Source organism: Centrocercus urophasianus, unplaced genomic scaffold (assembly GCF_019232065.1).
Source record: "Centrocercus urophasianus isolate 14NV4802_14NV808 unplaced genomic scaffold, USGS_Curo_1.0 seq_20, whole genome shotgun sequence".
NCBI classification, from domain to species: Eukaryota; Metazoa; Chordata; class Aves; order Galliformes; family Phasianidae; genus Centrocercus; species Centrocercus urophasianus.
The window spans coordinates 11,873,021-11,892,979 of NW_024884756.1; the positions used below are offsets into that span (position 1 = coordinate 11,873,021).

A 19,959-nucleotide genomic window follows, 5' to 3' on the forward strand; every position below is an offset into this window, starting at 1 on the left:
GCAATGGGGACAAAGAATCCTGAGAAAACTGTTAGCCACTCTTGCAAGACCTCCACCCTTTGATGTCAAAATCACACAAGATTTTGCATGCTTTTGAACCCATCCTTAGGTCTGGTCAAATTTTGTGTCCTTCCCCTGGATAACATCAACATGTCATGTCTTGTGCTTTACAGTTATTCCATGATAAGAAACATTTCTCACTAACATCATGATACTTTCGTAGAATAGCCTTAGACTGCACACAGTGCCATTGTTGTGTCTGTGTCCATCCATCCACAGCAGTACTCAGCATGGTATGGGCAAGTCCGTTTGCCAGCTGATGGGGGAGACCTATATTGGGATGAAGGCACTGCACTATGTGGATACAGCACCCATCACTTCACATAGTGGGTTCTGCTCTCTGCCTAAGCTTGCTGGTTAAACCATGAGTTTAGCCAGTCTGTAAACTATTTACTGGTATGTGGAGTTGTTCTTGATTTCATCCACTAAGTTCAAGAGAGGCAGCAAAGGTTGTTAGGGAAAAACAGGAAAGTAGTAGAAGAGAGACAAGACAGAAACCCAGAGGAGGAGCCCTCCTCTTTGCAGCCAAATAAGCATCCTATACTCATTTACATCCCAGCTGTCCACAGCTGTGTAGAAAACATGGTTTGATTTTGCAGCATGGACTTGATGCATCGTCGTTGTTAAACCCTTTGCTACAGGTGTTGGGAGCTGATAGGAACCTGACTCCCATTGCACACAGAGGAAAGTTCAAAGTATCTGAGCAGTCTGAGTGAATGCTGGGGAGTCGTGTGATAGGACTATGTAACTAGCTTATTTGGGTCCAAGCACAAAGTCATTTAGATCCCTTTGTCCCGTTTCAGTGCTCTGTTCCTTTGATATCACTAACAGCAATCAGAAGTGGCATAGTCAAGACATTACGTCTTTTTACTCTGACCTCTGCAGTGGGGTTACCTCACAGGGAGCTCTGGAGCTTCCTGTAGAAGAGAGGTACAGAGGGGGCTAGCTGTGGAAATTTGGGATTGAACTGTAAATGGCAGGGCTGCTTCCTTTCCCATGCGCGCCTTCGGCAATGGGGACAAGCAGCCCTGTTCTCCATCAGTGCTTTGTTTTTTTGTGGCCGGCGAGCCGTGTGTCCTGTGAGTTTTGAATGCACCCAGCAGTGCCAACAGCTAGTAGCCACTAGGCTTAGTTAGTGGCTGAGCCAGGGGGTCTGAAATGATTGCAAGATACTTTCCTTCAGCTGGTAGCTTGTTAGTATGTCAGGAGGGAACAGTCTGCCAGTGCGGGCTCTTTGCAAGTGGGCATGAGCGCTCCGACAGACAAAAAGGTCTGTGTGGGGCAGGGAGGTAGATGTGGGCTGGTCACACAACTTGCATGTGCACTGTCTACTTGGCTGGATGAAAGGGATTTACTGCCACGCATGAAAACAAGAAAGCCACAGGCCGGGGAGCTGCGGGGTGGAAGGCAGCGGAAGGAGGTTGCATTCCTTTCGTTCATACGTAATGCTGACCAGACAGAGGCTGGCTGGCCTTCCTCACAGCAGGATGAGCCAGACGGGGCTGGAGGCAGTGCAGACTGATAGCAGCTCGCTGGGTTGGAACCCGGCTCCTGCGGCTTCGCTTCACTGGAGAGCCGAGACAGTCAGATCCCACATTGCTTGTGATGCTGTGCAAGCCTCTCTAGTTGTACTCCTGTATCTCGTCCATTCAGAAATTAGGACAGTTCTGTAAGGCCCATCAATGGTTGAACTGGTTATGAAAACAACTTCTCAGTGACCTTTGGAGAGGGAGAAACAATTATCTTTCTGGGAGAGAATTTAATCTGGAAGGGAGAGGGGAAACATTGTCTGGGTGAAATGGGAAATCAAAACATTCGATTGGATTCGAAGAAGTCTAGAGCACCTAAAGTGAAGGATGTGTAAAGGAGCTAGGAACAGTGTCAGGACTGTCTGTCTGTCTGTCAGAGGGCAGCAAAGAGGTCATGCCAGGGTGAAGTGGTGGCTGTGCTTGTAAACAGGAGCTGTAGGATTGGAAAGGCTGTGCTGCCAGCATGGGGATGAAGGAAAAAAAAACCTAGCAAAGGAGCCATTGGGGCTGGCACTGTAACCCAGCTCTAACACATTCTCTCACACTTATTCATAGAGCAGACATCAGTGTCTCCTTTAAGAGACAGGAATTCTAGTCCAGTCTTCACACAGGCATGGAGATGAATTGCCAACATAATGGAGAACAGAGAGGAAGGGAATTAGCGTGAGCCAAAGAAAATGTATAGTCATCAGTACTTCCTAAATTAGAAAACAGGATATTGCTGGTGAGTATCTGGATGCAAATACGTCTAAGGGGGAGCTGACCTGTGACCTATGGACAGATTAGTCATGAGGAAGTCGCTGATTCCCTTGGATCAAAGACCTGTGGAAGAGATTTCTATCTCCTGACCAAACAGCTCACATCAGCTTTCCTTGCCATAATGTACAGGGGAAGGTATGAGGGGACATGGATGCTTTATGGCCAGAGATAAAGCATCATGTATAATCTAACCAGGAAATCCTGAAGATTGTGGTAATGATAAAGAGCGACCCCCAGAGCATCCTGGGGTTTGCATTTTGTGAGGATCAGGTTTTAAGTTTTTTTTAGTTTACACACCTAAAACCAGGATATCTGATATAGCCTCAAATTAACTCCAGATAACGTAAGTTAGCCACCTCACATCTTTACTTATGTTTCTTAAGCCAAAAACAAGCAGGAGATGCCCACATAAACAGATAGTAGTAGTCTACATACTGTCTTAAGATAGCTCTTATTTAAGTGGAGTTTACTTCACGTTGTCATGACATCTTATTTTAAATTATGCAGTTCTTTGATCCAAAGTGCTGGGTGAGAGTAAGCAAAACAAATAAATCCGCCCTGCAGGAAAACACATTACTATGTTTGAAAGAAAAAGACAACAGGTACACAAGAGTATTAGAGCATTAAAGAAAGGAAGGATTTTAAGGTGGGATTTAAAATGACAGAGAAGAGTTTTCCAACATTGCTGGGGCTAGAAGTGGAAGTGTCAAGAATTTGGAAATGAAAGAATTGAGGTGGGAAGGCTGGATGATAAATGAAGAAGATTAATTTGAAGTGAAAGAATAATAGAGAATATGAAGACTTTATGCATCGGTGATAATCCATGGATGGAAGCTGCAGTGCTGTGTTGTGCTGATGAGGTGGCTCTGGTGAACAGAGGGCCAAGGATGAGAAAGAGAATACAAGTGGCCACACAAAGCACTAGTTCTGCAGGATGCAAGCTTCTGAATAATGAGTAAGGGAAAAACGATTGGGAGAAGAGTATATCTAGAGCAGGAGGACTAATAGCCAGGGCCTGGGAATTTTTGGTGTACAGCAAGAGATCCACAGCTTTGCCACAGTTCCCCAGCTCTGCATGCGGGGCTGGGACATGGCAAAGGGACACGGAGGAAACTCCCATGGCAGCAGCTGAAGTAGTGGATGAATGTGCTGCTGGAAACAAGAGCAAGGGAACCGAGGCAGGAGGGGTGTGTGAGGAAGACCTTCATTCATGCCTGGGTTTGTTCTGAGGTATAGATGCATTGCCAATTTGGAAAGATGTGTTTTGTTAGTTCTGTTTTCTTTTTAAATTTAATCTAATTAAAGCTGATTAAAAGAAGCCCAACCTGATCATGAGCTCTTTAAAACCTTTTTCTTTTTGAAGCCATTTAACCATTTGGCAAGATTAGAGGGAAGTCTTATGATTTCACTGTACTGGGCCAGATCCTCATTTTGTTATTACAGTGAGAGCTCAGGCTGAGACAATGCGCTTTGTGAGTGACACAGACAGCAGGAGAGGCCCTGCCAAAAGCAGCCCTTGGCATTTAACACACCCATGTTGTTCAATTGCTTGGTTGCTGTTACCATAATCTCCAGTCCTGTGTTTCTGCTCCATCATTGGCCAATTCAGTAGCACAGGTAGGGAGATGGTCTTAGTATTGGGGCTTGAAAATAGACATAGCTATTGTTTGCCATATGAGATGACTTTTGGTACAAGGGAGACCTAGAAAGTGATGCTTGCCGTCTGTCAGCAGCAGTGGGAGGGATAGTGCAGGTGCCTCTGAATGCTACAGCAGGCCATTGCTCATTTGTCACCCGGTGTATTGCTCACATCCATCCATCCTTGAACCCCTCGGAGTCACCTAGCAAAGGGGATGGAGGATGTGGCTCAGAGTACCACCTCAGGTGAGCAGATGGTGCACGTGGTATAGCACCACAGTGTAGTCTGAAGAATGTGTTTGAAGGTAGGTGAAGGGCAAGCATGCAATGCAGCCTGAAGGGCAGATTTCATGTATAAAATTGTCTATTTCAGTTTTGCTGGATTTCAGGAGAAAGCGTGTTTGTGTCTTCAGAACACTGTTGTCTAACACCACTGTCAAAAGCCAGTTGGTTACCAAATGTCAAGCAGGAAATGGTAGTGTACAGCTGTAGGCTGAAATAAATACGAAACAAGAATTTTGAGTGGGGGGAGTTTTAAAGACTTGTGCAGCCCTTTTGGAAAGGGGAGGACAAAATGCTGCACAGGACTTTCTTTACCTGCAGATCTCTGGGCTTCGATACGCCTGGACTCACTCCTATCACCAACGGAGAGAACTTAATAGATTAGTTGGGCAATTTTGCAATGTCATTCTAGTTTTTTATGACGACCTTAAGTGACCATTAGAGCGCTAGAAGTGCGTATTAGTTCTTGGAAATGAACGTCATAAAAATACAGGCATTCGTACCTGCATATACTTTTGTTCAATCTGTAACTGTGTGGAACTGCGTTATGGTTAATTCTCCATGAACTTCCATTTGGATGCTTTCTTGTTGGTCACCTGCAACTTATTTAAGCTTTTTCCTCGAAGCTGCAATTTTCCACATTTGGCAGTTTTCCAATGTGGTTGCTGTTAGTTATTTTAGAAGGTGGAGAAAAGATATTTGTTTTTTAGGAAAACATGGCATGTGTGCTGGGGATGGGCAGGGAGAAAAGAGCCTTCCTCCGTGCAACAGGCTGAGCTAAAACTTGGCCTGTGTAATGGGAAATAATTGCCTTTGAGTAGAAGACTTCTGTCTGTGAATATCTGGTTGAAAATTAACTTCAGTGGACTAAGCTGTGATCTGTCATAAAATGATTTGCATTTTATTGTCAGTCCTTTGCAAAACCCAGAGAGCCACAAAGGTGATTCTTTTCCAGGGCTTTGTTTGCCATTGGATGTGTGTTAGGAAGTGTGTTTCACACACAAGACATCTATGTCTTTCAAGATGTCTCTGTGAAGATGCAGTGTCACCCAGCAGTGGGGTTTTGTAGTACATCTGTGCCATTCTTTATTTGGCAGCACGAATGACCTGGGTGACTTCCAGCCATGTGCTTGCATCTCCCTTAGAGCTGAGGAAAGGGAATCATTTGTGCACCTCCCAGTCAAATCTAATATTTGAATGAACAAAAGCATACTAATCGTGTTCCTTTCTTCTTTTCGTTTTTGACAAAACTGAGAACCAGAGAGGAATGGGTATTATTTTCCCTCGTGTTTTATTCTTGTGCTGTCTCTGCTACTCTGCATCACTTTCTTTCTGTCATCTTTCTTTGATTTTTTCAGTGGCAAAGGGCAGAAAAGGAAGCGACACGTAAATAGAATGAACCACCAACACTGCAATGGTTTGAATAATCGAAAAATCACATTCATTAGCAAAAATGTGAGCAAAACCAATTTAAAACATTAATAGTTGGGAAAGTGGGCGTGTCTTCAATTGTTTTGTTGTTTGTTTCTTGGTCAGTTCTAGTCACTGACAAATTTCTTTTGTGTTTACTTTTGTTTTTTGCACAGTATTTTCCAGAAACTCTTGGACCAATACACAAGTGTGCAAGGAGCAGATCTGCTGCCTGCTCTGCACTGAATACAACACACCATGTCCTGTGAAGGGCTCTCACCATTGTTCACCCCCCAGTCTAATTTGCCAAAAAAGACAAAGGCAAAAAAGTCTGTTGTGGAGTCCTGGACAAATTATAGAATGATAAAATCATAAATTCTGACCTGGTGAACTGCTGAATTTTTCTTCCTTTTCATCTCCTGCTGCTGCTGCCTCGCCTTGCATCTCTGAGCTCGCAGAGCTGTGCTGAATTTGAAACTAAAAGCCCTCAGCCAAGATTTTTTTTTAAGTTCTTACAACTTCTCTTGGGGACCAAAGCAATGGCAGCCTGAAGCAGCACAGAATGTGTAATTAGGGCAGGCAGCGATGCCTTGCTGGTGGGGCCAGGCAGGAGGAGAGGAGGGGATGCGCGGCACTGCAGCTCGCACAAAGCGCAGGGCGCTGACAGCCCGGCCGGGTACCAGCCCTGCTGCACAGCTGCTCTGCCCTCGCGTTGCCAAGCAACTCCATCCATCCTTTTTTCAAAACATTTTAATTTTCCTCCCCCCTTCTCAGTCCTTCTGGAGGGCTAATTGGGGAGCCGCGCTGCTGGCGATGCTGCTGGGTGCTGCCGGCCGTGCCACCCGGCTGCCGCCCCTGGGCTGGTAATTAGCAGGCGGGAGGCCGGTGCGCGCCCAGGCTGGCGCCGAGGGGATTTGGAAGGGCGGTGGTGTTTTGGGGCTTTGTCTCAGTGGAAGTTTGAATAGAGCCAGGGAGGTAAAGGCTGGCATCAGCCATCCCACGCCTGGTGTGGGGCACGGGTTGCAGTGGGGTTCGTTACAGGTGGCCTCGCGAGTGGGGTAGAAAATGGAGTATTGCCATTTCTTTGAGTGTTGCGGCATGCGTTGCTTTCCTCTGCTTTTCAGCTAGACAAGTAGGCTTTGTGGATGTGTGTTATGTGTGTGTGTGTCTGCAAGAAATAAGGCTGAAAAAAATCATTTATTTTCACATCCTCTGCAGCTGGCTTGGTAGAGGAGCTTTGACAAGGGCCCTGGGGACTAATCCGGAGCTTTGAGGTTCGTGGAAAGACTGATTGGACATTGGATCTGGCTCTTAACCTCTTTCCCCCCCATCTCTAATACAGACATGATTAGAGCCATCTCTCTATAAGGGCACTTCTGACCTTTTTGGATGAAAGGAGCTGTTCATCATTCACGGAAATGTACTTCTTTTACACTTGATCATCCCTGCTCGCCTATAAATAGGTACAACCTTCTCACATTGTGTTTTTCACAATTCTGTCACATTCTTCTCCAGCCCTGCACTGTCTGCTGCCAGCTTTTCTCTTGTGCTTTGTCACCGTTTCAAAGGCTTTTCTATCTTCCAGCAGGTGGCAAAACTGTGAATAAAATGCTTTTTTTCCCTTTTTCCTCTTTTTGGGTAGAAAGCACTGGCGAGCCACTTAAAATACTGACCATGCCCCCCCTTGCCTTCCTTTGTCATAATAAAAATAATAATTACGCTTGCTATTTCTCCAACAAAAATCAATTAGGAGTATATTGAGGAATGAAAGGCTCAGGAAAGTATCTGAAATTGATTTTTATAATTAGTTTTACTGGTTGATGGGTCACGTGTACATACACTTAAATAGTGGCATTGACTTCCAGAGGATGTGTGTGTTAAATAGCCTGCTCTTCCTTTTTGCTGAAGGCATGAACCTTCTGATCTTAAAAAGAGGGTGATGTTGTGTGCTGAACTGCAGCCACTCTGTAGCTTTTCTGAGAAGTCCCCAGCAAAGCACGTTGGAGTCCTGTGGTGGTAACTTGCTGAATTTAGCATGAAAGTGGAGATATTTGACAAACAGCAGATCTTGGGATGCTCTTCCTCTGCATCTTGTATTTGAGGGAGTGTGCAAGTGCAAAGAGGGAGGACAGACACAGGTGTAAAGGAGACCTATTTCCTTGGGAGATTTCATTTTTTCCAGACTCCTTAAATCTGAATTTCCTTCTGCAACATGCTCCTGTTCAATATCACATAGCACTTTCCATACGAATAGAGGTGTGACCAGTCACATTTTCTGTTATGTCATGTGATGTGTACTGATATTCAGCTAATAAGAAGAATTATGGCTCGGCTTCATTGGTATGCCACGCATGGAGCTTGTAAAGCTCTCAGGGACCCTTACAGATGAAGAGCGCTACATAAATATAAAATATTGTTAATGTGATGTTCCACATTAGGCTTCCCATTGTGCCGTGGCAGACTTTTGTAATAAACTGTAAAGCAAATACAAATGTCTGCCTGGCATTTCTCCGCAAGGCAACTTGGGGGGCTGCTTTCTCATTTGCCCCCCGTTTGCTGGTGTTCCTGAGCAACCTCCATCTGCAGGGGCAGCAGCCCCGGCGCAGAGCTGTCCCCCTAGTGACACTGCAGGGACGTGGTGTGACGGTGCGTTCCCAACCGCCAGCCCAGGAACAGAAGGTCCCAAAAGGATTTCTCAGAAAGGGTGGCAAGGAAAGTTATTAAAACACTCTCTGAAAAAGCCAGTGGGACTCCTTGGTTCTTCACACACTTTATACAACTCAGGCCCTTAGAGCATCCGTTTGCATTTAATTCCTCTCTCAGCTGTAATTTGCAGTTTGTCTGATTCTCTGGGAATGCCAGTCTTAGAGCAAGCATGGCTAAAGCTGTCTTTCAATATACTGAGACTTTTTAGAACTGGTTTCGTTTTGAGTATTTTTTTAATCACAGAATTTAAAAAGGAAGGAGATGTTTTGTGTTTCTTTCATAATTTTTTTTTTTTATTTTTAATTCCGAAACTGTATGTAAATAAGTAGAACACATGGTGATTTTTCAGGGGAGTTTATTCTTTTTTAAAGACTCACTTTTTTTAGGTGTACATTCTATATTAAGGAGCTCTTATAGCATAACAAACGTTCTATTTGATTGCCTTCACAATGTGCTTGCAGACAGGATGTGTTCTTTTCCTCAGTTTCTTTAAACCTTCCTGGCTAACTTAGTCATACTGATAAAAGAAACTTCTTAACTGCACCGCATTTTAGCACTGAGATATCCTAGCAAGAGTTTTTGACTGTAATCCTCCACTGTACTTTTTTGGGTTGATCTCTTTTTGAAGATCATTGCAGGATTGTGGGGCTTTAATGGCTTGCTTATTTTACAAAGCACTCTGTAACCAACATGCCTGTGCTGTGTGTTTAAATTGAGGGGAGTGGGGAGCCAGAAGCAAGCAGGCATGGATAACCATAATATGTTTGTTTGCTTATAATTCTGTAAAGATACGGTGTGAAACTGGAGCCTTAACGGGCATATTTCCAATGGAGCCAGCCGTTGGGTTTCACCTCACAGCTCTGCCAGCCTATGCTGTCTTACTATGCGCATACCCAAATCTGTAGGGTTTTCTTCTAAAGTCTTCACTCTTGAAATCTATGGAATAGAAACTAAACTGTTTAGTTTCTTTTCTTTTATTCTGTTTTAGTAACTAATATTTCTAGTTGCAGGGTTGCCAAGAGAAGTTTAAAATCATGACCCTGAGTTATCCCTAAAGCAGAAGGCAGATGATCTCTATGTGTTACTGCTTTCTTCTTTAAAATCTCGCTATTCTGGGGGGAAGATAGGTCTCACAGGCTTTGTAAACTCTTGGAGTTGGCAATAAATAGTGCAAAATATAAGATGTATAATATCCCCAGCATCTTCTGTTGTGTACTGTAGTTTTGTGATCATGACAGCATCCTCAGCGGATCTTGGTTATGTACCTGCATGTACATAACGTTTCTACTAATTGTAATAGTGGTTTTTTGCAATAACTCAATTTTACCTTTTATCATTGCACGCTTCCTATAAATTTACAAAGTTTTTTGTTGCAGACTGCACTAAGCTAGATGAAATGAAAAGGGATGGAGGGCCAAACCGTAACAGTGTACTGTGGGGGTAGTTTCTAAAAGGAGGTTGTCTAACCTGTGTATGGGAACTGTTGGACCACAGCCTGAACCTCTGATTGACCACCCGAGGCAAGCGCTGAGTCAGCTGTGGGAGCACAGGGGAAGGCAATGCAGCTGTGCTACTGGAAGGGGTGGAGCCTGGCTGCACCCCTCCTAGACTCCGTTTAAGGGCTGACCCCCACTGGGGAAGGGTGTTTTTCTGGAGAATGTTTCTGGTGGAGTTTACTGTGAGCCTACAACACTGGTGAGCATTTTCATTTATTTTGGTTATCTTTCCACCGTGGTAATCTTACTAAGCCTAACCTCTGTGTATCTGTTGACTGTACACCTATTGATTGTGCAACTGTACACCTACTGATTGTGCAAATGTGCCATAAACGGAAGTGAAACAGAGAGCTTCTTCCCCAGGTAGACCTATCTCAGGCTACAATAAATGCTCTGGGAAAATGAAAGGCTAGAAATGGTCTAAGGACTGATCAGTAGTTTTTCCTGTAGTGCTCTATGTGCTCATAAGTATCTGCAGGCTGCTGCTAAAACACCATCAGTTTGCAGCTAAGGATGTGTTCATGTGAGTATTTTCTGCAGTTGGAAACTCTGCTTTTAGGGCTGGTCTCTGCTGCCCTCCTTCCCAGCACTGTGGTTCAGCCCGGAGAGCAGACACAGAAGCACAGTATTGCAGAACCACAGAATTGTAGGGGCTGGGAAGGACCTCTGGGATTCATCAAGTCCAACTCCCCTGCTAAAGTGTGTTCCATGGGTTGCTCCACCACCCTAGCTCAGTTCTAGAATTTTTTCATGCACAAGTGGGACTTTGTGTTACCTGCATAATCTGATGCTTAAAATCTGCATTGCTGGCTGCCTGCCCTTCCCAGGTGTGCTTGTGGACACGTAGAAGCTCAGCCAGCCCTGTGGTGGAGTTTTTTTGCAGGCACACAGCTGGGTATTGGCTTCTTTTTGGGTGTGCACTGTGAATTTGAGGATTTATGTAAGCACTGCGTGGATCCTTGTGTTGAACAAGGGTGATTTAAGGAGCAGAGCTCCTTCCTGAGAATGGCTCTCATACAAAAGGTTTAAGTTCAGTTATTAATTTTAAGGAATTAGACCCTGAAAATTGACAGTATGGCACATTTTTAATTGGATTTTAAAGCCCATAATTAATATGCTAAAAAAGGGGAGATTCTCGTCCTGTAGAAGTGAGTGGGAGTTTTGCCATTGCTTTCAGCAGAGGAGAATTTTGCCATCTATCCTTTTATTCTTGTAACTCCTCCACAACAGCAGGAGAGCACTGGCACGTGGAAATGAGAGTTCCCATTTCTCCTGCCTGCCATTTCAGTAGTGAGGTAGGAGGGGCCTCTCCCCCTCTCATGCCCACGCTTCCTACAGACGTACACCTTGGCAAGATAGCTCTCATTTCATCTGTGAGTAAGATGAAAGCAGCCATTAAAGATGCAGTTTGTTCTTTGTCCTCCCATGCAGAGATACAGAGATCTCTCTCTCCATGCCCGATATGACTATGGAGTGGCTGAAGGAGAGCAGGATGCTGCCCTCCCTGAGGTCTCTGCATCACGGAGTCTGTAGGGCTTTAAAGGTCACCGTGCTCCTTTGCCTTCACTGTGTGCCACGCAGAGCTCTGCACACCAGTGCGCTCTGCTGTTTGGGAGCACAAGGAGGTGTGCTGACATTTTGTGTGGCTTCAGTTACAGAGGAAAAGCATCTGAGAACAGAACTCAGCTCAGGGCAGTGTAAGCTGCAAATTGAGATCACTTGAGAGAGGAGCCCCCGGAGCAAGCAGTAGAGATACGTGGCATCCTGTGGGTTTATCAGTAATCATGCTTGGCATTTCTGTCTCTCTTAACCTGTATATAGCACTGTATGTTTTCAAAGCTTTTGACAAATGTTAACAATCCAAACCCAGCTTCAGTCCTAACAGCCCTTGTTTCACAGAACCACGCGATGTTTTGCCTTCACCCTTCTGCCTTCACACTGGCCGTACCTGCCAGATTTGGCTGAGCACTCATCTTTCACCTTTATGGCACATGTAGCAAATGTGGTATGAGGTGCTTTGTCTGCCTTGCTGTCTGCTCTCTAAGGTAGGCACTAGAGAGCATCAGAGAACCAAGCAAGCTGAATTATCACCGAGGTTCATTTACTGACAGCTTCTTAAAATAATGCACGCAAACTGTTCACGTAGAATTGCTGCACCATCTCAGATGTGATCAGAGCAGGGGAAATCCTTCTTCTCTGACAAGGGGGGATGAAATACAATGTGCTTAGTAGGGTGTCACGGGCTGTGGAGACAGTGCCAAACAACTGCAGCCCTGGTGTCTGGGGCAGTACTGGTTACAGTGTTTGAATTGCAATTGAGGAACCAGCACAGAAGCAGGGCACCAGCACTTGGCTCGCTAACAAGAAGTTTTTTGCCTTTTTTTTTTTCTCTGGAAAAAAAAAAAAAAAAAAAAAAAAAAAACCAAAAACCAAAGAAAAAAATCTCACTAAAAACTGTACAAGTCTGCAGAGCTGACCAGTCAGGCACAGTGTAAGTGTGAGATGGGGTTATTATTGTCTTGTTTGGTGTGTCCCTGTGGTGGGTTGTGGCACACCATAGAGACATCCAGGCTGGCCTTTCTTGTTTCAGGGACTGAGGGGACAATTTGGTATTCTGATGAAGTCTCACTGGCTGCTGCTCCCTCTTCATTGCTTTACCCAGTGAATCCTTTAATTGAGTTACTGTGCTTAATGTCCGGTAAAGTGGCTCAGCTCCAGTTAACACCTCAGCCCACTCTGCTGTCTGGGGTGGGTGACCATTGTAAAACAGAGCTGCCTTAGCAATAAGAAGCTTGCAGACTCACTCACAGCAGAGCATATTTTTATTATTAAGTATTTTGATACAATTCTCTTGCCCTCTTTTCTTTTCTTTTTCATTTGGCTTTTCCACTTTGTCACCTTGAAATACATAGGTCTACCATAATGAGATCTCACTTCTTTACCTGCTGAATAGACATGCTAAATATAGAAATCTGAGTCTCTGCACTGAGACATTTGCCTGCTGTGGCCAAGAAGAGAGGTTATACAGATTGCAACTTCAGTTTGGCCAGTGGTGGTTTTTTCTTTTTAAGATTGCCTTCTTAGCAATTTTAAGGATAAATAAGTAATAATCCCTTCTCTGCTTATAGTTGCTGGCTTAGGATCTTGGTAGTGCAAGGGATATCTTGTCAACATTTTATTTCAACTCCCTTCTCTCCTAATGCATTTGCACTGTGCTGACTGTGTGGGGATCAGTGACACTGAATTCCTACAGAAAGAGAAACAATGGAGCATTTCCTTGTGGGGGCAATGATAAATTTGAATGCACATGAATACATGTGCACTGAATGAGAAAAGGGGGGGCACCAGCCCTGGGAAGCCTCCATGAAGAGGTCTGAAGGACTCCACTGGTGCTGCACCACGGCAGCCTGATTCACAGAAGCTGCTCTTTGTTAGAAGATGGCTAAATGTGAACACAGCAGACCAGTCTCACTTCTGTCTTACTGCTGCAGCGATATGATTGATATCTGGGGGCAGAAAACAGCCCCAAAAATTGTTGGGAGCAACTGGAGAAGGTGCAGCTTTAGGTGGCTGTGGGCATGGAAACTTGGGGAAGCAGATGTGAGTTTGGCCACGCAAGGGGTGAGCTGCAGCCTGGGAAAAGCGTGTGGTGCAGTGGTGGTGGTTGCTGTCGGAGGGTGTGCAGGGAGAGATGTGACTTGCTCCCGCCTGTGGTGTGGTTAGGTATGGGTACAGCCATCACAACTACCAGAGCAATTATCCAGCAAGAGCTGAGCAAGCTGCAAGGTTGACTGAAAATGAGGCTGTAACAGCACAGGGCTGAGGATTCTGGGGACGTGCTGAGGGTTTCACTCGAGCAGTTAACAAGCTTTGTTAGAAATGGGAAAAGAGGTGTAGGGAGAATTTTAACAGATCAACAGGAGCTGAAGCTGGATCCATCCACAGTACAGCGCGTCATATGTCCTAAGATGTTTGAATTGCACTGTGGCCTTGATCGTGTGACTGAGTGTGCACTAACCTGCCTGGGTGGGGAAGGGGTGAGGTGGAAGACACGGGACTGGCAAGTGGAGTGCTCAGTAATGCTGCTGCTGCACTGACTCTTCTCTCCTCCCCTCTGCAGGTGAGAAGCCTTACAAGTGCTCGTGGGAAGGGTGCGAGTGGCGTTTTGCACGGAGCGACGAGCTCACGAGGCATTACAGAAAGCACACGGGTGCAAAGCCCTTTAAATGCAACCATTGTGACAGGTAATGCAGCCTCCTGATGCGGTGTTTAAGCAAAATGTGGTCCTCGTGAATGGTTGGTGTGGAACTGTCAGACCCTTGGCAGCCTGGAGTGGTGGGGCAGCCCGGCCTCTCCATGTCTTGTGTCCCCCTTCCTTAATCCCTCAGCCAAAGGAGGGCACAAAGAAAGGGCTGGATGCAAGTCTCACTGGAACCTGCCCATGTTTGTTGTGGGCACAGGACTAAATCCATAGGGCAGCTTATTTAAATACTCCGTAATCACAGTGGAAGTTCAGAAGGCCCTGGACCTGCTGTTGTCAGAGTAGGTCCACAGAGTATCTCCACAGCTTTCCATCTTGTTATGCCAGTGTCCCTTGAAAAGCAGAGCTCCTTCCCCACCTGCCTCCTTCAAGGGCTACCCCAAGCACCTCTGCTGGCTTCCTGTATGTTGGCAGGGTACTTCATTTTCAAAAGCACTAAAAAAAGACTAATTCAGGCATATCTGACAATTCAAGTTCATGAGATTGTTTTGTGTTGGATCAGTGATTGCTGCATATTCCTGCTAATGAGTGAATCTTTTCTCCAGTTCTAATTTTCAACCTTGATGTCTGTTTGATGTACAAAATATTCTGCCACCTTGTTTTGAGTGGGCGCAGATTTAAAAGCATGGTAGGTGCCTAGAGCCAGGCTTCTCAAAGAGCTTAATATGTAACAGTCCTCCTCTGGGCACTCGGAACTGAGGGACCAGGTTTGCATGGAGAGCTGGGCACCCAGCAATTCCTACTGAGGGCAGTGGAAGCTGCTGCTTGTAGCCCACTTTTTGCTGTCCTCACCACTTCAGCTGCTGAATGAAAAACCTCCTCTGAAAAATTGAATTGTCCTTGCTTGGTGCTGAGTGCTTTTGAAAGCTGGGTTCTTTGAATGCAGAAACAAAACCAAAAGAAAATCCTCCTCTCTATCCCCAGTCCCAGATGATAAGAAATTAGGGTGGAGCAAAAGCAATTACCACTGTAATGACTCTTGACAGCACTGTCAGGATCGAACAATGAGCACTTCTCCTCAAACCCCCAGCTGGAGGCTGGCAGTGCCCTGGGTAAAACCTGGATGCAGTGTAGAGCAATCAAATAATGTGCTTGCATCTGAACACGTTATCTGGTAATCCTATTTGTACATATATTTTAAAAGAGACTTAAGAAAATTACCTGTCTTTTTAATGCAGCATTAAGGTTCTCTACTCTGATAAGAAAACATTCTGTAATACAATAAAGGCTCTAGGAAGCCTCTGGGTACACCGGACCAGCAGAGTACATGCATGGAGAGAGGATGTATGGGACATAAACAAGGGACTCCATCCTTTTATGGGAAGGAAATTTGATCATTTTCACATCCTGCCTTTCCAAGTGCTTCATCTCCTTGAGCGCTCTTCTCCCCTCGTCTCCCTTCTTCCTGCCCCCCTTCTGCGACGGAGAGCCTTTCTCTTGGATTGTTTTTTGCCTTAGCCCTGGATTATTCTTTGTTTTCTGAGAATGAGGGACAGGATAAACTAAGTAGGGACTTCTGGAGTCGTGCTTTTGTATAAGCACCTCTGTGAAGGAGGACACTTGTGTTCTGTTTTTAGTGTAAGGCATTTCCTTTCTCTTTTTTCTCTGAAGAACAGAGTAACCACCCCAGCCCCAAAAGCGCACTAACACAAGCAGTGCAAAACTGCAGGGTTTCTGTTAGAATCTTTAGCAGAGATTTAAAGAAATAGTCAGTATTTTCAACTCCTTAGTCTCCGTCAGTCCATCTTTCAGCATTCATTCTCCTCCCTTTTCATGTTTCCCCTTACTATCTGGGTTTTTGTTGTTGGCAGCCAATTCATTTGCTACAGTGAAGAGATGCATTTCTGCAACTGTCTAATGCATCATCTTTTCCACTTCCAATAGATCTGCAGATAAAAGAAAACAAGATTAATTAGGAAGTTAAGACTGCAAGTCTGTGCACTAAACTCCATGCACATGCTTTTTATGAGTGGCAGGAGTCAGGTTCAGCTTTATTTTCCCAGTTGCAAGCTCACTGACTGGCGCTGCCTGTTCTTTTGGACCACTCTGCCATACCACTATTTTTCCTTCTTTTCCCATTCATTGATCTCTCTAATACTGTCCATTGCAGATGTCACTTCAAGTGAGCACTCAAATGTGCATAAGTCTGTCCCTAGCCATTTAGACAGATGTCTAATGTTGAAGAAGCTTCCTCCTGAGCCAGAGATCCCAGATGGAGAACAGTTTCTTCATATCTGAACTGCTGCTCTCTTCTGCATCCACCTTTATTGACACAAGGTGTGATCACTCCCACAAACATCTTGGCTTGATAAATCTTAAGGAGCTTTTTGGAGCTACTTTTTGCAATACTGACATCACAGAATTGTTTGGAAGAGAAGGCTGTACCTGGGCAATCAGAGCATAAAAGCGGTGATTGAAATAGTAAAGGGGAGAACTGTACAATTGTGCTTGCAGTTCCCTTCCAGTCTATTTTCAGAAGCAGTTGTATCTATTACCTCCTGGCCACCAACGTGGGAATATTCATATAATCTCTGTACAAGACAATTCTAAAGCAAAAGAGATTAGATGATGTGATGCTGTTCTGCTGCTGTCCCAGCCCAAGCACTGCGTACCCCACAGATCGCCTTGTTAGTTACAGCTGCCAGGCCACTGTTGGTTTAAGTATCACCATATGTGCTGCAAATGATATGTGGTTTGGTGGCAGCAGGGGGAAAGGAGAATCAGCTGAGGTGGTGCAGAAGGCGGTGTGCAAGTCCCTCGTGCCTTCCAGACACAAGGGGTACGCTGTTTATCATCATCCTCCAGGAGCTATGCTCTTCAGAAACACAGGCAGGTTATGTTGCTCGCACAGTACGAGGCTTTGGCACTCCAAGGGAAAGAGGATGACAGGGGAGTGGCACTTGCTTGTTACGCCTGTGTCCTCTTGGACAGCAAGTTAAGAGTGCGCTTAGCTGGAATGCACAAATCCCACAGCAGGGAATCCACAGCTGGTAAGAAAGATGGCTGAACAGTACATTCTCTTCTCGTCATTGTTACCTTCCCTCTTTCTCCTGCAGAGACTTCAGTGCTGAGCAGTACGGTGTTGCTAGGGAGATGGAGCAAAAAGAGAAAGGAGCCAATTGTGTTTCAGAGCGGGAAAGTTTTGCATTATGCATCACTGCATGACTTTCAAAATTAGGGCATCTTAACCTAGCATAAACTGTCCTTCCCAGGAAGAGCTGCATTGTGGGGATGATGGGCCCATGCACAGCACACAGTGCTGGTCTAGAACTGGAAGAGGTGCAGAGCCAGAGTTGTGCAGCAAGGTCTTGTCTTGCAGGCAGGATGAGGGACTAACAAGCTGCTGCTGCTTTCTGTGTGGGAGAAGGAATTTATCTTGTCAGTTTGTCCTGTGGAGCTTTCTTCGCTGCTGGCTCTTGTTCCAGCAGAGAGAAAATGTGCCTACTGATCAGTAGTGGCTTTTTTTTTTTCCCTCTGACATACTTTAGCTGCAACATTTGATAGAGACTGCTTTACTGTTGAAAATCAAAATCTACCAGCCTTACCAATAAATAGAGCTAGCCAAATTAGTCAGCAGGAGAATGTGAAGAATTCATGTTGTACCATTTTATTAGCAGGAATTAGCAAAAAATTATGCCATTTTAGTATCTGTAAAAACATTATAGAGCTGAAAAATACCCTGGATACTAATACTATGGTAATTGAAGTGAAGCAGTGGCTTAAATTCATATTTTTAACAGATTTTACTGTGTTGTGACTCTGCACTCTTTTTCCTGGGACGCATCTCTAATACAATTGGAGAGGAAAAGCCATTCTTGGGTAGTGGTCTTATGACTAGTCCTAGGCTAAAGTGCCAGCTGGTGCATGTCTTTTTGGCAGTCACTCGAGCTGTTGTTTTGTTTTGGCAGCCCTTGCAGCTAGAGCATGCTGCTTTCTCTGTTTAGACTGATGAGAGAAATGTTGGTCCATGGGTGTATTTTGGCACCCTGAGGCTAGAAAATTCTAGCTGTGCTGAGCCTGCTGTGCTGAGAGCCAAGTGCCTGTTGTCAGACCCTCATCTGTGTCTCTCCACTTCATGCAGGAGCTTGGAGGAATACAGCCACTATCCCATTCTGAAATCTTTATTTTTTGCCATTCTGTTACAGAAAGGTACTAACCTTGTCGTAAGCTGATAGAAATCAGTAGAGAAAAACTGGTTTGAGCAGAATTGTTCTTGTCCTCAGATGATGAGAATCAAGCTTTTCTTATGAAAGTGCCTTCTTACAAGCTTTCTTTGTCTTAAGAGTTTACCTTTTGGTGACTCATCTTTGTATAGATGGAGACAGACTGCTTGTGCAGCACAGTGCCAGCAAGACAGAAGAGATTCCCTAACTATTTAAAACCTCTTCATTTTCATTAGTTCTTCAATTTCTTAGCCTTTTTTCTGGTTAGGATTTCTATTGTCTGGGTGTTTGCCTTTAGATTGAGGTCTCTTTTGTTTTATTTTCTTTGATTGTATAGTTGAATTTATTCTTTTACATTCTTTCTGAAAAATAAAGAATACTCAGCTACTGCCTTTTGAAAAGTAGACTTACTGCCCACTTGTAAGCTATGGAGATTCTCACGGTAAGCCATTAGTATATTCTCCTAACTGGTATTTTACACTTCTATATTCTAAAATATAGTGACAGTGAAAAGACATTGCAGGCAAATCAGTTCTGGAGGTTGCTTATCATTATGTCCTCAGAGCCTACAAAAACAATTTATTCAAAAGCCACAGATACGTGTCTTTGTGTGTGATATTCATAATGAATGCTTCTTGCTCTTGCTAAAAATAAATGTGCCAGTGTCTTACGGCTTAGGGTGGAAAGAAAGCAAGCCAAGATTTGCAGGGAACTTGGAAACCTCCCATTTCTACTACACACTTCAAGTTGAACGCTCAGAAATTTGATTAGGATGTCTCTGTACTGCCTGACAGTTGAGCTCCATCTCAAGGCTTTAGGGTAGGCAGCCAGAACCACTGTCTGCTTGTCCAGCAGTTTGTTCCCTGTTGCTGTACATACCTTTATTGTGATAGTATGAACTGGGTTGGTGCATTTAACCTCATTTCTAATGGACATGGAGTTGGAAAAATATTCTTGCTTACTGTCAGCCTTAATAAAATGGAATTTGTATTGACTGACAGAGAAGAAAAGCGCCTGTCCACCTGAGAGCCCCTAGTCAGTGAGAATATGTTAGTGGTGTGAAGTCTCAGATTTTGGGCTGCAGTTCCTGCTGCTGTGAGTTCCCTGCAGCATGTCTTCTACAAGGCAGTTGCTTTAGAATGGTAATTCCTGATTAACTCTTTTTGGGGTTGCTCTTCTCTGGGAGAGTGTTTGATTCTGAGTATGTTAACTCACTTTCCCAAGTGGATTAAGTAATTTCAGAAGAAGGCAGTCATAAGCCTTTAGAGAGGGAGTTAATCAAGAATAGATGCTTCATTTCAAATTCATGCCCTACCTTATCCTTAATTATCTGCATGTTTAGACCAGCCCTAAAAGGCAACTAGTTCTCTAGGGTTGCAGTTCTAAGACAATCTCATCAGAATCCTTTTACATGTTCAGAAAGTTATTTTTAATGAGGAGATGGAGGAACGATGGCTTTGTGGATGAAGAACAGAAACTGAAAGTGGAAGTCCTGGCTGTTTAATTCTTGTGTTATTTACAATTTCCTTGCCTTTCTGTGTCTCAATTTTCACGTTTACAGGGTGGGTTTAATAATAACTTAACATAATTCAGGGGGATAGCATTCATCAGCATCCACATACTACCACTGAGATTCCCTAGGGAGAAAAGGAAAG

General features: G+C 44.5%; 1 protein-coding gene across 3 annotated transcripts in view; it reads left to right on the top strand.

Moving 5' to 3' along the window:
* The window catches only part of KLF7 (Kruppel like factor 7), a 59,281-nt gene that overhangs the window by 31,033 nt on the left and 8,289 nt on the right, over positions 1–19,959 (top strand). For all 3 annotated transcript variants that reach the window (XR_006169453.1, XM_042822437.1, XM_042822438.1), the window contains exon 3: positions 14,001–14,124. Coding sequence is in view for 2 of the 3 variants with exons in the window: in XM_042822437.1 (XP_042678371.1) it covers positions 14,001–14,124 (124 nt within the window). In the remaining variant the exon portion in view is untranslated. The remainder of the gene's footprint in view (positions 1–14,000; positions 14,125–19,959) is intronic.